At 39.3% G+C, this 21,405-nt stretch overlaps 1 protein-coding gene across 1 annotated transcript; it reads right to left on the bottom strand.

The window, feature by feature from the left end:
• Positions 1-1,400: 1,400 nt before the first annotated feature.
• tbca (tubulin cofactor a) lies at positions 1,401-21,053 on the bottom strand. Its single transcript, XM_041810278.1, has 4 exons — positions 20,896-21,053; positions 10,687-10,792; positions 6,558-6,644; positions 1,401-1,776 (listed from the first exon to the last, which is right to left on the bottom strand). Exons 1-4 carry the CDS (start codon positions 20,946-20,948, stop codon positions 1,696-1,698), a joined length of 327 nt encoding a protein of 108 aa, XP_041666212.1. The 5' UTR covers positions 20,949-21,053; the 3' UTR covers positions 1,401-1,695.
• Positions 21,054-21,405: the final 352 nt, after the last annotated feature.

Below are 21,405 nucleotides of genomic sequence, written 5' to 3'. Positions count from 1 at the left end.
AGTTTGTTTGTTAGCAACATAACTCAAAAAGTTGTGGATGGATTTTGATAAAAATTTTCAGGAAATCTCAGAAATGGCATAAGGAAGGACTGATTTGATTTTGGGACAGATCCAGATCACTGTCTGGATCCAGGAATTTTTTTTAAGCATTCTGTACTATTGGGAGATAGGGCCAATGACTGAAATCTGCGCTGTTACCACGTTACACCAGGAGATGGCTGACATGAGTAACTTCAATCCCAGCAGCAGTTTTTGGGTGTGTTTCTATTCAAAGTTTTGGAGTTTATAGAGTTTGAAAGATGCACGTCCGCTTGAGGAGACGAGTCGGAGCGTAACAGAGAGAAAGACAGCAAATTGTAGCGAGAATATTAACAATGCTGGGAGGAATAGAGGAATATTCACCCTCTGCCGTGACTTCCAGTCGTCCGGTGAGACCATGGGTGCATCTGTTGGCACCCGTAGTGAAGCCAATGCTTTGCCCCACCATGTTTCCACCCCACCGGGGAGGGAGTAATCGGCGAATGTTGTGTTGGGGGGAACATGGACGGATCCAGGAATGTTTTAAAGGATTCTTCACTATTGGGAGATAGGGCTAATGGTGGAGGTCTGTGCTCTCCGTGTGCTTTTCTACTTTTTCATGTGAACATACCAAAGAATGAATCATTAACTAAAATCTTCTTGAGTATGAAAGCCCTAAATGAACTTGCATCCATACATTTGGTGTCATAAAAATACAAAAACAGAGAAACAGAATCTACTTACCTCATTAGTGTTGTAACAACAGTTAATGAGTTAATGAGATGAATTAATGCATTTTTACAGAAAAAGCAAGCATTATGATCTCAAGGTAAAAAAAAGTAAAAACCTTGATGAAACAATTGAAATGGACTCATTAAAATGGGAATGCCAGCATTACTACCTCAAGATTTTGGGATAAATACTTTAAAGCTCTTGGGAGAACAACCTGAATCTTTTGCGTTTTCACAGCAAAATAAAGCAAATAAAATTATGCAAACATGTCCACTTAGGGCTTCTGTAGATGAGTCTAATAGGATTTCACCTTTCAGATAAATGAACCCAAATTAGGGACATGCATTTCCTGAAAATGTTACAAGATATTTTTAACTGCTTTTAAATAACAAAGCTAATATGTAAAGAATAATGCTAACACTGATGTCTGATGACACTGAATATTTAAGGTTCCACCTTTTCTTAAAAATGCAAAGAACTGCAAGCTCAGTTTTTCTTTTGCATTGCCCTCATGCACATGGGTGAAGAGGGAATGATTTATTAGTTAAATTAATCAAAAGATTTTGAGTTTTCCTGTTTCAATTCAATTCTGCTGCATACCAACTGCTAGAAGATACCGACAATAAATGAAGTAAAGACAGGAGACAGAATAGGTGTTTCTGAGTGTGTTTAATCATGTCTATGAAGTCAATGCAGACGGTGTGTTAGTAAGAACAAAACCTTAAGAAAAAAAACAGTACTAAACCGAATGTTTTCACATGTTCTTTAGGGGGTTTAACACATGGGGGAGGATTGATCAGATGTGGTGGCACCTTAACAGTAAACAGTAGAAATAATTACATCAAGAAAACGAGAACGGATTCAGTCAGCTGCAAGCTTGCAAACAGGGCCTGACGAAAGGAATGGACATTTAAAGCAAGTGAAATCTCACAGTGAGAACAGAAATCATCCTTCAAGCTTCACTGAGTCCAATATGTTTCTAGCCTCTTTGTACTCCTCTGTTTCTTCCAAATCCGCTTCTGTTTCCTGGAAAGACACAAACAGACATAAAAGGTTTGCTTTTACTGCCATTTTAGAAAAATACTGACATGATAAGCAACAAACTTCAAAAGATATTAAACTTTTTTGGTTTAACTGTTGACAAACCTTGAACGTGAGGTGACACTTCAGTCTAGAGTCGTTTGGATTGATTGCATCCATTTTGGCCGTTTAAAGTTGACTGAACTTTGTACATGCATCCACACTATGCATTAACATTGCATCTTAAGTGACGATCTGTGTTCAGAGCTGGAGAGCTGTTTTAAAGTTAAGAAATCGGTTCTGATTACTGGGCTGACCAAATGATCCGGACCTCTAAAAGAGCTGTAATTCCCATCCCTATGAGCGAGGCAGGTCACATGTCAATAACCTGTGGGTTTTGTTTACTGATGGTCTGTTGCTGGCTCTGTTAGTAGATTGTGTGGTCTTTAACGCCTGCTAGTAGCCATGAGCGTCTAACTACCCAACACTGATAACAGCATCCCAGACCATCTCAATGTGCAGTCTGAACCATCAGATATAATGCACACCCACCATAAAGAATTACCATTTGGTATTCCAATGCCCACCATGGATGTAAATTTGTGTTAATGTAAGCCACTGACAAAGCATTCTGGGACTGCAGTGTGAACCAAGAAGGATAATTTTGAACAGCTTTTCTACCGCATTATATGAAATTCATCCACTGAACAAAGATGGCAGTTTACTGTTTACTGTAAGGAAGCCCCTTAATTCTTTGTTGATCATCAGTTTGCACCATTCCATTCATTTGCCATGCTGTAAATACATCCTATTACATGTAGCCTTGATACAAGGGGAGAACTGAAATCACTGTGTTGGACTCTGTTGATTCATCTGCCATCTAGGGTGTAGCAAACATTTAACTGGCTTTAGTACCATCTGTTTTCCATGTTTTCCTGAGACCTCCAGCTCAACAAGGATTTCGGCAAGAATTCAGGCACAGGCTGTCCTAAAATGTTCTGAATATTTTCAAGTGTGCACATGTGAAAAGGGCTGTGCCATGGTGGCTCAAAGGAGCCACTTTTAGGGCTGAACGATTTGCAAAAACTATCTTAATGCCCTTGTTTCCCAGCCCTAGCCACTTTTCTGATTAAGAGCAGTAATAAAGATCTGATATGTGGTACATTATGACAGCAGGCACTTGTGCCTAGTTAGCCATCTAAACAAATCTATCCACTAAACTTGAAATGTTGTCAATGTACAGTACAACTTACAGAGTGACCTCTGGTGGCACCTCTTTTGCTGTCATTCTGTTGTTAACAGACATAAACATAACTTTAATATCTTTGAGATGTTTAAAGGGCTTGGAAATCATCATTCTAAATCAAAACAGTCCACAGCTTCACTCATGTGTTCTGACAGCAGCTAAGGGTTAGGAATGACTGAAGTGCTGTAGGTAAGTTTTTAAACTTGGGTACCTTTGGATGCTAAAGTATTGAATATAAGGAAAAAAGGCATCAGAACGTCCCTACTTAAGTCAGCATCACGCCTCAAGTATCTAAATTTAGCAGTTAAAGGTTGGAAGGAGGGATAACGTGACTGTTTGGCGTCCGTGTCCCTTAATCAAGTGTATGCGAGTTCCTGTGGTGGTCCCTGCAGTGACAGCGCTGCTAATGAACTGTGATGAGCGTGTGGATATGTGCATGTCTGTTTAAAAGGAAGAAAAGTGTGAGAGGTTGAGTGATAAGGAAAAGGACATGTTGCTAATTCCAGGTCAGCTCTCGTGTGAGCAGCTCTCAGCAGCAGCTGCCTGACTGCTGCTCTGCATTAATTGAGATGACCCTGAGACATGCATGCTTATGTTTGCTTCGCACCATATCAACATCAGTCCTGAAAGGAGTAGCACTGCATGGCTAATTGATGTAGCATGTGTATACTCATATTCAAGACCACTAGACTCAAAAATAAACATGTGATATATCAGCACAGCAAAGTTTATAATTCAGCATAGTTTGGAAGTAGTTTGATCTGGAAGACTGAGATAAAACTGCACATGCATAACCATTTTCATCCAAGGCATGTGGAAGCTAACCTGTAAAGAGGACTAAAGTTAGCTGGTGTTAGCACTGATAATGTCAGTCACTCTCATACCAGTGTAACAACTTTTACATGCTGATATCTATAAAGACACTCACAAAGTCTGCAGAATTTATCCTCAGTAACAAATGTTATTTCTGTTTTAAAAAGGATAGGAAATAACTGAAAAATAAACATGCAGGGTTTTTGAAGTAAACAGATTTACTAAGCATGGACATATGATTCCCAAGAAACTGCATTTAATACTTTAATACATAATGTAATGTGCCTTTTGTGATTAGATATAGCAGCTTCACTTTATTAACTGAGTAGATGTTTTGTTAAATGCTGAGGAATCATTAAGAACACGCCCTCCTTTTCATGGTGTATAGGGTACATCAAACAGAATAATGTACACTCACCTACCACTTTATTAGGTACACCTGTTCAACATATCATTGGGGTTAGGACTCTATTCACAAGACACTGAGAGGGGGTCTCCAGATGCCTGAGAAACACTAAGAATATTGTTTAGATTACACTACCACTTTTGCCAAATTTCAAACTGTTTTCGTCACTTTTTCCCACCAATTTGCCAATTCTAACACATTTCTGCCACTTAAAACCCATTTTTGTCAATTTTAAACCCTTTCCACCACTTTTTTCTGTCTGTTTTTTCCACTTCTAAACCAAAACCGTTCCACCCTCAGCCAACTGTTGGCTCTGTTGACCCATTATTCCCAATATTAACCTCTCTCTATGCTACATTTCACAATTTGCTATGGCTATTTTTCCCAGTTTAACCCATTTCTGCCTCAGCTAACCATTCTTTGCCAGTTTATATCAATTTTTTTTAATCTCATTTCACCACATTTCCACCTATTTTTGCCACTTTAACACCATTTCAGCCACTTGTAATCCCCTTTTACCACTTAACATGCCCTTTTTTGCCACTCTTATTTAATTGTTGGCACTTCTAACCCTTTCTGCTACTTTTAAAACCCAATTTCACCACCTTTCCTACTTTTTTGCCATTTAAGCTTTTTTTTTTTACATATTTTAATTATGTTTTTAACAAAGGGATTTACATTTTAACAGGGCTACTTACTACACAAATAAATAAAAACCATATTTGTTTCTTTGATATGAGTATTAATCAGGTTAAGTATAAATTATACCACAGCTTAACTTTACAATGGATCATGATTTTGCTGGCCCCCAGTTTGGCTAGGCCTCAGAAAATTCTTCCATTTTTCCACCTAATGGGCAATCTTGTCTGCAAATGACTATTCTTGAATGCTCATGGATGTTTTTAGCCACTTTCAGGTACAGTGGGGGTCCCCAGTCTCTGGCACCTTTATTTTGGGGGTCGCGGGCTGAAAAGGTTGAGAACCCCTGGTCTGGATGACTTTAAAAATCAACATAATAAGCTACTGATTATTTTTATCCTCATTTTGTTGTACTAAAATAATCAGCTGACTCAGAGGTGATCAGTGTGCACCTATATTAAATCATTAATACCTGAACTGAGGAAAATTAATATCACCTTTTGCACAGCACATGGTCACAAATTACAGGTGTGTACGATTTTTTTTTGGTCCATGGGAAGGGCTCAATTTTCTATCATGTGCATTGTTAATGAAATGTCAAATGGGACAGGGCAGTGATCATCAACTGGTTGTCTGGGGGACACATCATGCCCCCCACATCTTCCCATCTTTCTGCCAGAAAGTAACCAAATTTAGAAAATGTGTAGAGGAAAAATATGTTGTGCTATATCAGGTATTGTTTTTTAAGCTCCCTACAGATATTAAAACAACTCCAAAAACAACTTAAATTTAAACAACTTGATCAGGAATGACTTCATGTTTCATCCATTTCTCAGAAATCCACCTGTCAGCTGTTACTAGCAACCATAATGCATGTTAAACACATACTTATGAGTCCATTTTTGATTAAAGCTGCATTTTTCTGTGTTAACCTTCGGTTTCAGGGTTTTCCAGAGATAATTTTCCTGCTTGGGTTTTTTTTTTCACTTATCACTACCTAAGCATATAAGCATCAAACCCAGTGATGGACTACCTGACAGCCACAGAAATATTCAGCAAAAACATCTCAATCGCCCCCTTGTGGCTGGCTGTGGTACAGGGACTGATCTCACTGTTACAGGCAAAACATTCAGTATTTAAAAAAAAGTTAAAATAGTTAAACAAATATATATTTATTAGACTTTTTGTATTTAGTTTATTTGAAAGTTCTGCTTCCAAAGTGCCTGTCAGAGATCAAGCTGGCCCTCGTACAAATGATGATAATCCCTGGTATAGGGCAAAAACATTGTTTTTGACCCCAAAATTTGAAGGTTTCTGGCACATTTTATGCCTCTATTCCAGCATTCAACACTGAATTCTGGTAAATCTTTGTAAAACAGCATGGAGTGATTTTTAAGTTAGGCTGAATGAAATACAGTTATTAATTATTTTAAAAAATGCAATTTCAATTATCCAGCTGTAATTTGCTTGAATGCATCGTCTTTCACATGGTAAAAATAATAAATTTTTCCACAGCACCTCAATAACATCCTGCACTATCACATCTTGTCATTTTCCATCATACGCCCCAAGTTAGTCAAAGTTACAGCAATGAAGTAAAAGGTTAAGGAGTTTATAACACAGTTTTGTCCTGTTTCCTCTTCTGAAATGAAAGCACTTCATTGTGATTGTAGCTCTACTTACTAGTAGCTGAACCAGGTCTGCGTGTGCCATGGTCAGACGGCGGTGGCAGTCTGGGATCATCATTTTGGACTCCTGCAAAACCTCCATCTAAAAAGCACACAGAGAAGACAGCAGCATCACCACCAGCTTTATTAATGAAACAAGCTTTAGCACAGAGCACAGAAATCAACAAATATTGGGCATGCCTTTTCAGAGTAAAGGAGATTAATTTAGTAAGTAGAAACAGGCATATTTGTCAGCATTGTTGCTCTGCAGGCTTGTTCCTGACAGATTCATGCAGGGTGTCCCACATACAGTCTGTGTGGTTAACATCTCCCAACAAGCCTGCACTATGAAAAATGTTATTGAGTTATCGATCGGGCGGGGAGTTGGGCAGCAGGGGAGCACCTCGATCTGACTGCGCACCTGGATAAATGAAGAAACCCTGAGCCGAGGGCGCAGTGATCAGGCGTAAAGAGGTTTTACTACGCCTGGAGTGAAAGTGTGTTACAGCCGGGGGGGAACTTTCACAGCCACGACTAATGTGGAATTCCCCCAGCTGGCACCCTAAAGAGCAGAGAGGAGCTGGCTAACGCTGTCAGACACACTCGCTCATGACAGATGCTTCCTCACCTGGCCCTCTGTCGGGCTGGAAAAGTCAAAACATGGATGCATTTACACGGCTGTGCACACTAACAGGCACTCAGATGAACTCATATAGCGGCGGGCTGGCAGAAAAACTGACACGCTGTAGACAACTAGTCGAGTTTGTTGCCATCCAGATGTGACAAGGTGAGGCAGAGTAAGCAGAAGAGTGCTGAAACAGAGAAAAGTCACAGTGCCCTCTCAGTGCAGTGGAATGATCCCATCAGCGCGGGATAAAGACGACACTTACAGCGTATTGATTCCATTAAAATAAAAACCTCTAATCCATCCTGCCTCAGACCTCTCATCTCCAACCATAATCCATCTGGCCTCCCAATCTCCCCGTTTAACTCCAGCCAAGCCGGCAGCTCAGCCGCAGCCACCGCGCTATGAATGAACAAACAAAACAAAACCCTCTCTGAATTTCAATGGTACCAGCAAACATTATCAGGAGTGGTGCCAGCTCTGCAGTTCCTCTCCAACTGGAGCATGTAGTATATAAATCTAAATTAACTGGGGCCCAGTAATGGTGCATCATGATAAAGTGTGTTTTGTATTGTCCTCACATTCAGGCTTTTGACTTAAGCTGCATCTTTGAAGGTTAATTTTGCAGATTCAAACCTCGTCTGTAAATCCAAATTAAATATGTTGTATCAAAAGACACCTGCAATCGATGCTGATGTTTCTGAGGCTCAGCTCTCGCCCTTCTGCCCAATGTCATCTTTTCTCTTTTTTGATGTAGTTTGTGCCTCTCAGGCAGTACAGGAAACCAAATATGGCCATCTAGAAACTACACTTAAAAGCATGGTTGCATTTCTTTATAAGCACTGAATACAATAAAAAAATGAGCCCAGTGTCATTTCTGTGGCTGTTTTAAATGACCTACAACTCTGGTCCTGGACTGGCAGGGTGGGACCCAAAAATGGATCACGGGGCTGTTTTCAGAGGGGGGAAAATTGTGTCATAAAATCTATGTGGAAGTTTTTAACCAGGTTTAATTTGTCTGTCATGGGTTTGTGCCACATGAGGTCTGAACTGCACCATTTTTCAATAAATAAATCTAAGTGATTGAAAAATGTTTGAAATTTAGTTCACCAGTCCCTATTAAAGAGTTGGTGGTGGGTCCTGAGACTAGACCACTTGAGAGCCACTGATCTAAAAAAAGTGCATAAGTAGGTTTTGTTGGTTTTTCAGGGCCTATATCACTACCGGCTATTACCACAGCATGTGACTAATAACAGATATTTGGAATCAATATGCATTTGTTGTGACAAACAAATGTACCTGATGTGGAAAAAAGCTGCATGTTAAAAAAGGTACATCAAATATTCAGGTAAATTAAAAAAATAGCACTGGTTCTGTCAACATAAGAGAAGGGACATAGCAACACAACAGCAGCAGGACACATGAAGAGTTGCCTTATACCCCTGTGCCAGTGCTACCAAGGCCTCAGTGCTGATTGGCTGGTAGTCGTTTGATATCAAGCCAGGCAGGCTGTGTTGTGATCAAGACATTAAATCAGACCAACAGCATGTATCTGCATTCTCGCAGGCAGCAGCTTCAGGACCAAAGACCTTAGCTCTAGGACTCGTGTTTTTCACAACAGCGCCACCCACAAGTTACACCAGTTTATGGCCTGCAGATTTAGGACTGTAGATCTAGGACCCATGTTTTTTTGCTTGAGTTGGCACATCTCTGCTAGGCAAAAATCTAAAGATAATTTGAAGTACTTTATCATATTAGTGTTTTCCTTTAACTTTATATAACTGTTTTATTTGTGTTTAGTTGTGTAAGCCATATTTTTCCACTAACATTATGACTGCTTGCTTAGTCCAGGCTAAGTAAGAATATTTTTTGGGCACAGACTCTAAAATTCCTTCATCATCTATTTGAGTTACTTGTTTTAGTTTAACAATTTTTTCGTTCAACTAACTGTATTTTCCTTTTTTTTTTTTTTTTTAATAAAAAACCTCATTCCAAAGGATGTAAACATAAGGACTTAACTTATTAAGTACTACGCCCTGATTGTTGTCCATTTTTGTTGTGAGTAGTAGCAATAGCAAGCAATCTGCATTTAAAAGGAACCCTGCATGATCAGACACGTTCCTCTTGCTGGATAGGTATTTGTATCTCTTGTATGTATATCAAACTAAAAAACTGACTAGATATCTGTGTTTGAGTGAATTTGAGTTTATAAACTCACAAGGAGGCCACCATGTTTTGGTCCGCGCTGGCGCTGTGACGCTGTGACTGAAAATAAAGCCAGAGAGGAAGACACACCTCGCAGTGGAGCCAAAGTAGCACAACCTTAAATTTACTGGTTTTGGCCAATTGTGGGTCAAATAAAATGCAGATACTGTTAAAACTGGCATCAATAATCTGCCAGGCTGATAATCGGCCTATCCCTAGTCTAAAACCTGGAACTGCTTCTAAATTTCTGGCATGCATGGATCCAAGAAGTAAATCTCTGTTCTACTTTTCATTTCTTCAAAGTTACTTAAATGTAAAAAGTAACGCTGATTTGAAACTGTAAAAAATAATTTCACTTGAAGCCTTTCATTCTGTCTTAAATAAGACAGAATGAAGGAAATAGTAATAATAAAAATAGTAATAATCTATCCTTAGAAGGGTATGATGTTTATTTTTATAAATGAAGGTGAAACTAACAGGTCACTGCTGGGATCTTTAATAATCCAATATATTGGCTGGAAAATCTATGTCCTTCCAATAACCTGGACTTTGTAAATCAAAAATAATAAATCTGAATCAAGTTTAACAATCGATAAGATATTGTTATCAATAAAATCAACAATAACATAAGATAGTTTCAGGAAGTATTTGGCATGATGATGGGGGCTGGATTAAAGTCACCAAAGTTCAAAGAAATGAAAGAAAGTGTCTGTTCTAGCATATTCATTTGTGTCCTACATTTTAGAAAACTTTATCCAGTAGTTGATGCAAAAAAAAAAAAAACACTCACAAAACATAAAAATCATTCCTATTGGATCCCTAGAAAAAGTCAGGGGACAACAAAAGTCAGTAGGCCTCAGTAGAGAAGTAGAGGACTGTCTGTACCTAAACTCTCGTTGATGGATCTAGTGGTTGAGAAGATTCAGTGTTTAAGATGCTAAACTGCTCTGTTCATGCATAGATAAATGATGGAGAGCAAGCAGGCACACTGACAGATAATGGAAAGTAGGTTAGGGACACTAAATCACCAGCATGTGTCAGTAATTATCAAACTCCTCTAAAGTAACATGATATAATTACATCTGCATCAGGCAGATTACAAAATCACTAATGATTCTCCTCTCAGAACCTAATTCTTCATTATCACTGTGGACCGACCTCATTACATGACTGAGGGGCGGCTCAAATCAGCGAGATACGATTCACTTTCTGACAATGAGATCAACTGGAAAACTGTGATAAATTCTTAATGCAATGATTTTAAATTAAGATGCATTATTGTTGCACAAAGAGGCCAAACACAGGAGCTCCAAACCTGTTTCTTGATGACATAATCGTCTCCTTCCTCCGCTTTCAGGCGCTCAATCTTCTCCTCCTGCTGTTTTGCTTCTGTTTTGTATGCGATCTCCTCTTTGGCCAGCCTAAAGAACAGGAAGAGAGGAAAAGACAGTTCACAGTCAGAGGCAGAGACACAGTGTTGTCCCATCAAACAGGAAACATAAATGCACAGCCGCCCAGACAGATAATATAACAAGAACCATGAAAAGGCAGGCTGTGATGGTCACCTTTTAGAGACAAGGCCATCCATCCTCATTCTCTCCAACGCTCCTCTGACTGAGGGGGACACTCTGAGATCATCTCCCGCAGGATGGTAAGATACACACACCTCAATAACAACCAGCGAACGCATCATTCCTCCTCACAGAGTACTGCCATCCAAGTGGAGATCAGCTTTATGCGCTATGTTTTCATCTGAAGCAGCTTAGGATGGGATGTACTTGTATATCAAACAAATGTCCCTGAACATCTGAGGAGAACGGCTTCTATAAATGATACTACGCTGCTTTACTGATATAAAAGTATTTTTCACTAACATCCAAAGGCATGCAAACTTTGTCACACCATATTTCCAGAAGTATCACATCTAATCTTAAATCATCACAGCATAAGAAATGGTCATTTAGATGCTACACAATAAAAAATTAGGGATGCAAGATGTTGGATTCTTTTCGATACCAGATATGTACAGTTGAATTTTACTGAAACTTCAGTCCTTAAAGGGGACATATTATGCAAAATACACTTTTTCAGGCTTTTCTGACAAAAATATGTGCCCCTGGTCTGTCCATAATCCCCCAAAGAATCAGAAAAATTTATTCCCTCCCCCCCACCCTTTCTCCACCTTTCAGAAAGTGTGTGCTGAAACATGCCTTTCTCAGGTTTTCCCCTCATGATGTCATGTGGGGAGTTAGCCCCTCCCCCCAGGTTAAGTTGGCCCTCCCCACTTGGACGAAAGTTCTGGCCTCCTCTCCTGTTTAGGAGAACCACATCCATTTCCTGAGAGAGGCTGGTTGTAAATACTGGCAAAAAAAGTCATATCTGTTGACAGATAATTCACTGTTGAAACTAATATCTGCTGATATCATGTCGATAATATTGTGTATTCCTAGTAAAAATCAAGTAATTTCCATACCTCTGTATACCACAACTATGAAACAGAAGTCCTGGGCACCAAGCATTGGATAATTCTCTCAAAAATTTTAAGGGAACCCTCTCAAACTGTCTAAATTACACCAATACATATGTACTTAAATGTTGAAAGTGATTCAGACGGACCAACCAGTACAGGTTTTTTTTTTTGCATATTAAATTATGAGGGGCCGCCTCCAGCTCTCAAAGCTCTCATATAATCAAAACTGTATTTTCTGACAAGCATTACAGCACGTGGATGACATTTTAACTGAAATTATGGTATTACGCTGTATCAGCAACACCAGGAGTTGCTGTCAAAACTGCAAAAGAAGAAAAAAAAAAGAACTGAGAGTTTCCTAAATTTCCTAGATTTTCTTCCCGACAACGGAATGCATTGGATGAACACAGCACGGAAGAATGCACACTCCAACTAAGCAGAGCTTGTGTGCCCGCTGGTTGCACATCCAACACTTCTCCCATACCTCCCTTGAACGGCTGTGACAACCAACCCGAAACAGAATGTGACAACCAACTAGGGCTGGGCAATTAATCGCAAATTAGATTAAATTGCAACATAGCCTGCTGCAATTTTCAAATCGCACAAGCTGCAATATTTCTTTAACTTGAAATGTGTCAAAATACCAGTTTAATTAATCCATTTTTGCAGCAGCAGAGATTTTATGCACATTATGCAAACAGTCAAGTGTCAGATTTTTCATTATGGTTTACAAAAATCCTCCTTTTCGTGGTTTATGTATGTTTTTCTTAATCAAAATGAGTGACAAAAAATGATAATGCCCTTAAACAAAGTAAATGGTATCACATTTGCAATACGAGCAAAAATAGCTCGTTGTATCTAAAACTGATGAAGCCTAGCGTTACTTCATTAAAGTCATACCCCAACTGTGATCAGCTGGTAGCCAGCCTCACCTCCCCGACCCCAGCTGCCTCCTTTAGAGCTTCAAGCTTGTTGCAACTCCATATTCAGATTCATGCTACTATGGATTAATAGTTTCGGAAATAGTTTCATTGTTTTCAATAGGTATGGTCTTATTTATGGAATTATTTATTGCTTGAATTTGTAAAAAACTCATAAGAATAACCCAAGAATAATCACATATTAAATCACAATTGCAGTATTTGGGAAAAAAAATCGCAATTAGATTATTTTTGCAAATCGTTCAGCCTTACAACCAACCCCAAATATAATGTGACAACCAACCCAAAACAGAATGTGACAACCAATCCCAACTGGAATTTCTTGCTAGCATCAAGGCTAAAAACCGTCTAAAAACAAGTTTGCTATCCAACAACAATAAACTATAGCTTTCCCTTCACTATTCAAAAGTTTAGAGGAAAAATACTGAGCAGCTGAATATTTATAATTTGACAAGAAAAACACAAAATGTCCTCTCGCCTCAAGTTTTGCTGTTTGTGTTTGATGCTGTGTAATTGTAATTCTGCTTATTGTCAAAGCACTTTGTAAACCTCCGTTTTTAAAGGTACTACACAAATAAAGTTATTATACAGTTATTATTAGGTTCAGCTGTCCTACTCCAGAGAGGACTATATAGGTGTGCTCTGATCCCAATTCTAGGAATTTCCATACCATATTTTGGGACACAGCATGATCTGGTGGTGAGATACAATGAGTGTGACAACCAACCTGTGTGACAACCAACTCTGTTCTCCCCTACTCACAGGTGGGTACTCATATTTGGTCTGGAAAAATGTGGTATCAGTACATCCCTATTAAAACACATGAAACAGGCTAATCAAAGTCTTGAGGTTGTCTCAGTAACTTTAATCAAAAAAAGGTGTTCCAAAACTCATATAGCAAATTCTCTACATTGCCTTCTCTTCAGCATTAGATAAACTCTGACGTACAACTCTCATACTTCCTATTAGCTCCTTAAACTATCCCTACTCTTTCTATGGTAAGATCACATGCAGCAGCCACACATGAACAACAAACTGTTATCAACTGCATCATTTCTAGTTCATTCCTGATCACTATGCTGATCAGACTCCTTTATCCATCCTCACACACTCACACAGACATCCACACACTACCACTCCTTTTTTAGAGATTAATTGATCATCAATTTAGTCCCTAATTTGGACCAAGTCAGGTGGTAAATGGGCCTCTTTTCCTTGATTGTTAGTGAAAATGGGCCTGAGTACATTGATAAATTTTGATTATTTATCAATTACGGGCCAAATGGAACTAAATCTATTAAACAGATTCTGACCCTGATTGGCATAATGGAGTTTGAAAATATCGCTATTGATAATGATTCCCGGCTAATAGTCTTTTTCCGGCTGTGCTCCTGCTTGTCGGAATGACAACACAAATTTAATTTTTCATAAAATCAGCTGTGTGCGCGTAAGTGGGCGATCCTTCATTAATCAGTCACATTACCGGAGACCCTTCCCTCCATGCGGCTCCGCTCTTTGCGTAGCGGAGGAAGCCAACAGCACTCTGTCATATTTTCCATCAATTACCACTCATTCTGATACGCCTACATCAAGACGCTTTAAAACAGGCGGCGTATGCACTCTCAGGCTTGATGCAGAGTGAGTGATGTCACCTGTTTGGAGTCAAAGAAGGTGGCAAAGAAAGAGGAAAGATGGAGGAACGAGGCTGGAATCATTTGAATAAAACTGAAGGACAGTCTAATAACAAAATGTCCATTCCTCCCCTTCCACTCCTGATGTTAATTTCTTATTTCTCCCAGACTTGGAGCGCCGTGTGAATGAGGGGTGGGGTCGTGGCTGGTTTTAAATAGACCTGCCACCTCAGGCTTAATGGAAAAGGCAGCTCTCTGGAAAATAGAAAAAAAGGGAATTAGAGCCAGTCGACACACACATTCGGCCGCCGCCTCCTCTAGCACTGTATTTTTGAGCTGCGCTGTAGTCGGTGCTGGGACCGGAATGACAAAGGCAAATTACTGTTGTCATTTTATTAAGGGCATCCGCCTCGCTAGGGCAGAAAAGGCACTGACTGGAATGTGCAGGAGCCACTGGAAATAGGCCCGACTAAAAGAGCAGGCAGGATTCCTCTAAACTCCGATAGAGAGAGGGAGGAGAGAGGAGGCAACAAGAGAAGAAAAGAGAAGAAAGAGATTGAACAGGAGGGACATTAGAGTAAAAAGAGACAAAAACAATACCAATCTGAACATTTAAAATGCTACTGCGTGATTAAGGCTCAATGTCAACGTCATAGTTTGGCCTAAAAAAAGAGTAGGGGGACATGATATGGAGTTGTCATGAAACATACATCAAAATTAGGACAGGAATTGCCAGGTAGCTCATGAAACATAACAGCATTACAATACGACAGCTCTGCTGTAATTGAAAAAAAATTCCCTAATAGAGGTGAACTGCAGGATTAATGTATTTATCCAAAACAAGCTGGTGTCATCTCTTATAATGTTTCATCCTAATCAGCGCTGTAGCACATGCTGTAGGTCAGCGTAGGCTTGAACCCATGCAAAAGCTTTTGAATGCACATCCTCAAAAATGTAACTGACCAATCACAGATCTTGCAGACCGCAAGCCTGCTGCAATTTTCAAATTGCAAAAGGTGCAATATTTCTTTAACTTGAAATGTGTCAAAATACCAGTTAGATAAATCTTTTTGCAGCGGCAGAGATTTTATGCACATTATGCAAACATCCAAGTGTCCATTTTTTATAAAATCCTCCTTTTTGTGTTTTATGTATGTTTTTTTTTATCTAAATGAGTGACATAAAAATGATAATCCCCTTAAACAAAGCAAATACCATCAAATTTGCAACAGAAGCATAAATAGTTAGCTCAGTCTATCTGAAACTGATGAAGCCTAGCATTACTTCACGAAAGTCATACTCCAGCTGGTATCTAGCCTCACCTCCTCCACCCCAGCTGCATCCTTTATAGCTTCAAGCTTGTTGCACCCTCATATTCAGATTCATACTAATATGGATTAATTGCTTCAGAAATAATTTCATTGTTTTCAATACACATGGTCTTATTTATGGAATTATTTATTGCTTGAATTTGTCAAAAAATACATAAGATTTACCCAAGAATAATCACATATTAAATTGCAACCGCAATTTTTGGGAAAAAAAAATTGCAATTAGATTATTTTTGCAAATGGTTCAGCCCTAATAGAGAGTACTTTAGACTGAAATAGGACTAAATGGCTACAGATGACAAGCCAATTAATAGAAAACCACTTGGCAACATCCTAAAGCACTGGTATTGAATTTCTTCATCCATGTCTCTCAATGCATGATGATTCCTCTCTTTGATCTTTGCAAAAACTGCATTTAAACAACTATCCTTCAGCATTTGTCAGCTCAAACACAATACACTCAGTTACAGCTGCAATTGTTGCCTGTATGCAAACAAGTAGATAACATCATGGGACCATAAACAGGTGATTCAAGTAGTATAGAAATTTTACTACTGACTAGTGTTTTTTTACTGCAGAGCAGTGCAGACACGACACAAATTCATGTAGTGCTCATGACGGCATGGGAAGAATTCATTCCATGTCTGTTCCACCTTTGGAGATAGTGTCAGAGATTTACAAGGAGAGGAAGCTGGTAATCTGTCACATCAGAGCAGATGGGGCAGAATAGTGCATGCCTGAGTTTTTGTGCATGCCAAGTTACAAAACAGCTACACAGTTGCACAGAAACTGCATGTCGTGGAGTTTGATGGGCACAATCAAATTGTCACACAAGAAAACAGGTTAACACTCCTTTCCCTCTCTGTCAGAGCCTCAAAAACAGAAAGGTACTTGTCTGATTAATTATCTTAGTTTTATAGCAATACATTTGGGTATGACATGTTTTATAAAGAGGATCCATCTTATTTGGAGACAAGAAGACCTCCACAAATAATTTTGAAATTTGCACACTTGATTTATCTTAGCCCAAAACCAAGTTTGGCTAGTCTCCAGTTTCCCCATACATCGGCTGTGCTGCGATCTGCTGGCCAATCATACAGCAAATTGCTGTCCCTCTAGTCAATTGGAGCAGTTCATTGCCCACACTCTGGTCCGGCCTGGGAACATCCATGAAGTGCCTCTCCACACCGCTTCATCAGAGATTCGCTAAGTCTATTTTCGGCCAAACTGAGTCAATTCATGCGCAGCAGACTGATCCAAACAGCCAGAGAAACTTGCAAAGTATATGGTCAACTTCAAAATACAATACAGTACACAGACTCCCAAACATTACATCTCACCCCTGCAGCATGAGCAAAAGGTCATCAGGTAGGTCAGTGGGTCACAGAGCTACAACAGCACCACTGATGAGGAAAAGTTCATTTTTGAGGTAAATAGCCACAGATTCTTTGTATTCTTTGTACCGTCAGTTGGAGCAAAACCATGGCACTGCAGAGCACGGTGCAACCAGTGTATCTGGAGATAGACACCCCTGAGATCACGTTCCCAGGCCTAACCAAGCTCGCCGCATATTGGGTGCACAGGACCAAGTGGGCTGGACCAGTCATCTGGGGCTGCCATGTAGGTCATGGAGGGGGCAGCTGGGAAGATACCCGAAGAGATGGGACTTGGGCCTGCCACAGGCTTGGACGATGGTCATCAAGAGGCCAGAGCAGTACAATATGCTCCCATTTGACCTGAGATCTTGTAAAATACACTGAAATTTAACATGAAAAATACTTATTGTAGCCAAGAGCATCCCCCTGTACAATATGACTTAGGTTTACATTTTTGCTAAGAAACTCTGACAGGGCAATGATGCTAACTAGTTGATGATACATAAGCAACAGCACAGTTTACAGGCCCCTGATGCCCAATGTTTAAGAGAGTTGGTAATTTACTGGCATGGTTCATGATTAAAAATGGGCAATATATCCTCAAAATTACATCATGATATCTCAAGAAAATCTGCAAGAACAATATGTATGAAAAATATATGAATATGTATGAAAACAGCAGTATTTCAGAAAACACTGTTATCATAGGACACAAACTCTGAGCTGTGTGTTTCAGTCGGTTACATTGTTCCCAGCGTGTGTGTCATGTGCTCCAAGCACCCCTGAGCTCTGACACACAGACTGAAGCGAAAGAGAACACACCCCTGACATAACACACCTATAACTCACATTGCTTAAACGTGACTTTTTGATCAAACATTTACTTGCAATGTGGTGCACAACCCTCTGAAAGTACTTATAAAGTGGAAAAGCTACTTGCGTTTGACTCTTGGTAGTGTTGATGATATATATTAAGATTATGCCAGCATTATGATATGGCACAGCATTATCCAGCCATAACTGTTCCTTATTTTTAAATCTGTTAAAACTATTGCCGTCAAAAGAAGAAGAATTAAGCCTCATAATGTGTGATACATGATAAGTATATTCTAAATCATTACGTTATTTTATGAAATATCTTGTTTCTTCAGGCCTGTTATCATAGTAACACTCCTTACACTAACAATACTGTCAAATGCTTGAATAGTATGCGTATTGATCAATGAAGAAAAATGAATGGTGATCACATTTAACCCTATCCTCTAATCCTATCTACCACCTTATCTTGTATTCTCATCCTCTTAAACCTCTGTACAGTTCTGTATCATACACTATTCTACTACTATGCAGTATTATTTTCCTCGGGAAATCCACCTCCGTCATTACCACCTCACTGAGCCTGTTTGTAATCTGACCCTCATCAAAACACGATCGATAGCACATTACACTGTCTCCATTGACAGGAGGGAATTAGAGGCCTCCCTGATGGACGAGAGATCCTCTCAGACCATCACACATACCACTATTCAGAGCCCATTATCCCACCTAACCTCATAATGTCTACTCTGTTTTCCATTTCAGCATGGTAAATCTGGCTATTGTACAAATTTAGGGCTGGATAAAAACTCTATAAATAGGCCGGCTTAAACTGGATGATGAGCCTGACAGGTTCTACATCAAAAAGCCAGTTTTGTCTCGTTTTGAATGTGTCTAGACATAATGTACATCACAAAGTTATGCTTGGAATTTCTATTTGTTTTACTTTGCAATGTCAGGGTGAATTTCACAACACTGTCAAAGACAAACAGTGACACAATAAATCCCTAGGCTAAATAGATCCCTAAGAAAAAAATAAGCAAACGGTAAGGTGGCTAAACAAGGTGGAGATATTCAGAGCATCTTTACTCTCAAGCATCTTGTCAGTCAGTTTAATTTATGACAGTTTGATCAATCATTTCCTTTAGATTGAAAAACATCTGTATTAAATATGTCTGTTCCTTCATATGTAGAAGAGGGGGAAATGGACATAACTGCATATCTAACTTCTAACTGACGGCAAACATACAACTGCTCTGTGCCAAAAAAAAAAAAAAAAAACCATCACATGAAATCATGAAATAAAGGCAAATGCATTGTGTCGTAAGAATGAACAAAGAAAATTTCAGTCCTTAGAACATACTTAAAAATTTAAGGAGTGAGGAGTGAGGAAGCCTGTTTATCCTGCTTCAAATGTTTTCATTGCAGCGGTTGAATTTTACAGGTGATATCAGCTAAGGGTGTTTCTGGGTGGCTATATGATATAAGGCTGATGTGCCTAGTAGAGTGTGGTTAAAGTTAGCAGCTAGCCCTGCCAGGCATAATTTCTCTTTTCAGATCACTATTGTGCTTGTCATGGCTACTCATCATTTGATTGGGGAGCTATCAGCCTGTAAGCAACTTTATTAAAACTTCTGAGTTCAAAATATTGCCCCACTGAGCTGTCCATGTACCAAAACACAATGCTAAAGACTGCAGAGGTTTAATACTTAATGGCAGTCATAAAGTGCTGATATTTGGCAATTTTTTCATGGGTGCAACCACATACCCAGCTCTGCCGCTCATCCTACATTTTCATGTTCCTTAGAAATTTGGCACAGTTTAAAAGGGAAAAACAGACTTTTCAACGGTGTAAGATTTATGCCAAGAAGCATTGAAACCACCAAGAAATAATCTACCAAACACAAATCCCCTTACTTTTTGATCCAGGTTTAGCTGTAAAAGTAAACTATTGTAAATGAGGTTCTAAGCTCAACATGGTGGTTATTAAACCATTTAGTAAACTATGCTTGTGTAACAAGGTTACTATAAATCCATTTAAGAAATTATAGGTTCATGTGTTTGTTACTGATTTGATCTACTGTTTATTTCAGGTACAGGAAGTGCTAAACCCTCATGGTTCATGGAGTCACACGTTGTCATGGTCAGATTTATTACCAGACAAAGCTGCGTGTTGGTTTTACAGGTCTGCCTTAAATATTGTAGGCAGGCAGACATGCTATAAAGAGGTGAGTGCAATTGTTGTGTCATGACTGTACAGGTATTTTCTACATCTCCATCATAAACAGCAACTGTTCAGATGAGTGTGTAAAAGTCTCAAACCAAACAAAGATCCAATCTAACAAAGAAAAAACAGGCTCTGATAAATACAGCAATGTTACACTGGCTAATCTGATCAAAGATAAAGCTGTTATCAGTTGCTAGCGTCAAGTACCAATCCTTACACATCTGGTTCAAATATTAAGAAATAAAATCACAACACGTGGCTTGTGGTGTCCCGTTATATAAGCATATTTTAGCAGTTTGATAAAACAAAGGGAGTGTAAGCATGTTGTCATTCTGATAGCTAACTAGCCAACAGCTACCACAAGCGCCGTGTAAACATCTGTAGGCAAAAACCATTAGCCAGCACTTTACTGCAGCATAACGTGATCTTTACAAATCTAAAGTGTTGTATTATGACAGCAGAAGTGTCAAATCGACGCTGCGATAAAGCTATTAATTTTATTATCTACCAAAAGAACAAAGAAAACTCAATTCATCCACAGGCCGCCCCAAGCACCGATGTAAAGTGAAAATTTGCCCCGCATACAGTCTTCCTTCCGCGGTGTGATTTCGAGGAGCTATCCTGTTAGCACCGCTAAGCTAGTTAGCTCGCTAGCGTTAGCTTGACGGGTGTGCAGTGAATGGCTCCCCTGACTTACAAACTCACTTCAAACTGAAGAAGAAAAGCTCTTACCTTTTAACGATACCAGTCTTGATCTTAATTTGCCGTATTCTTTGGTCTGCCATGGCTGTGGAGAGTGGGTAGTGTTGTTTTAGTTGTACCGTGCTGCTGTTAACAGAGTGGACAGTGTGCAAGTGGAAGTCACAAGTCAGGACTGACAAGCTGCGCGTAGATAAATCGATCTCTTGGAGCGGATGATTGTCGAGTGAGTGGATCAGAATGACAAGTGCAGAGAGAGATAAACGCGTGGGAGAATGATTTCTCATCCTATAGCCTCCACTGGGTCAAATGGGCTCTTTTATGACATCTAAATGGAATTAAATACGGGGAAGAGGGTATTCTTGACTTGTTAGAAGCAAATTAATACCTTCAATCTAATTCTCATCGGCTGCTGTTGTGGAATGAAACAAAATACATGTGCTTTGACCTGGGTAGTTCACGTATATAATTTAAAATACAGCCGTCATAACTTTCAGTTTTGATATGAAGTTCTAAGTTTTAATAAGAGGTGTTGCACTCTGT

This window comes from Cheilinus undulatus, linkage group 17, assembly GCF_018320785.1.
Source record: "Cheilinus undulatus linkage group 17, ASM1832078v1, whole genome shotgun sequence".
Classification (NCBI taxonomy): domain Eukaryota; kingdom Metazoa; phylum Chordata; class Actinopteri; order Labriformes; family Labridae; genus Cheilinus; species Cheilinus undulatus.
Note: the sequence above shows the minus strand (reverse complement) of the source record. Positions and strands in the feature narration are given on the sequence as shown.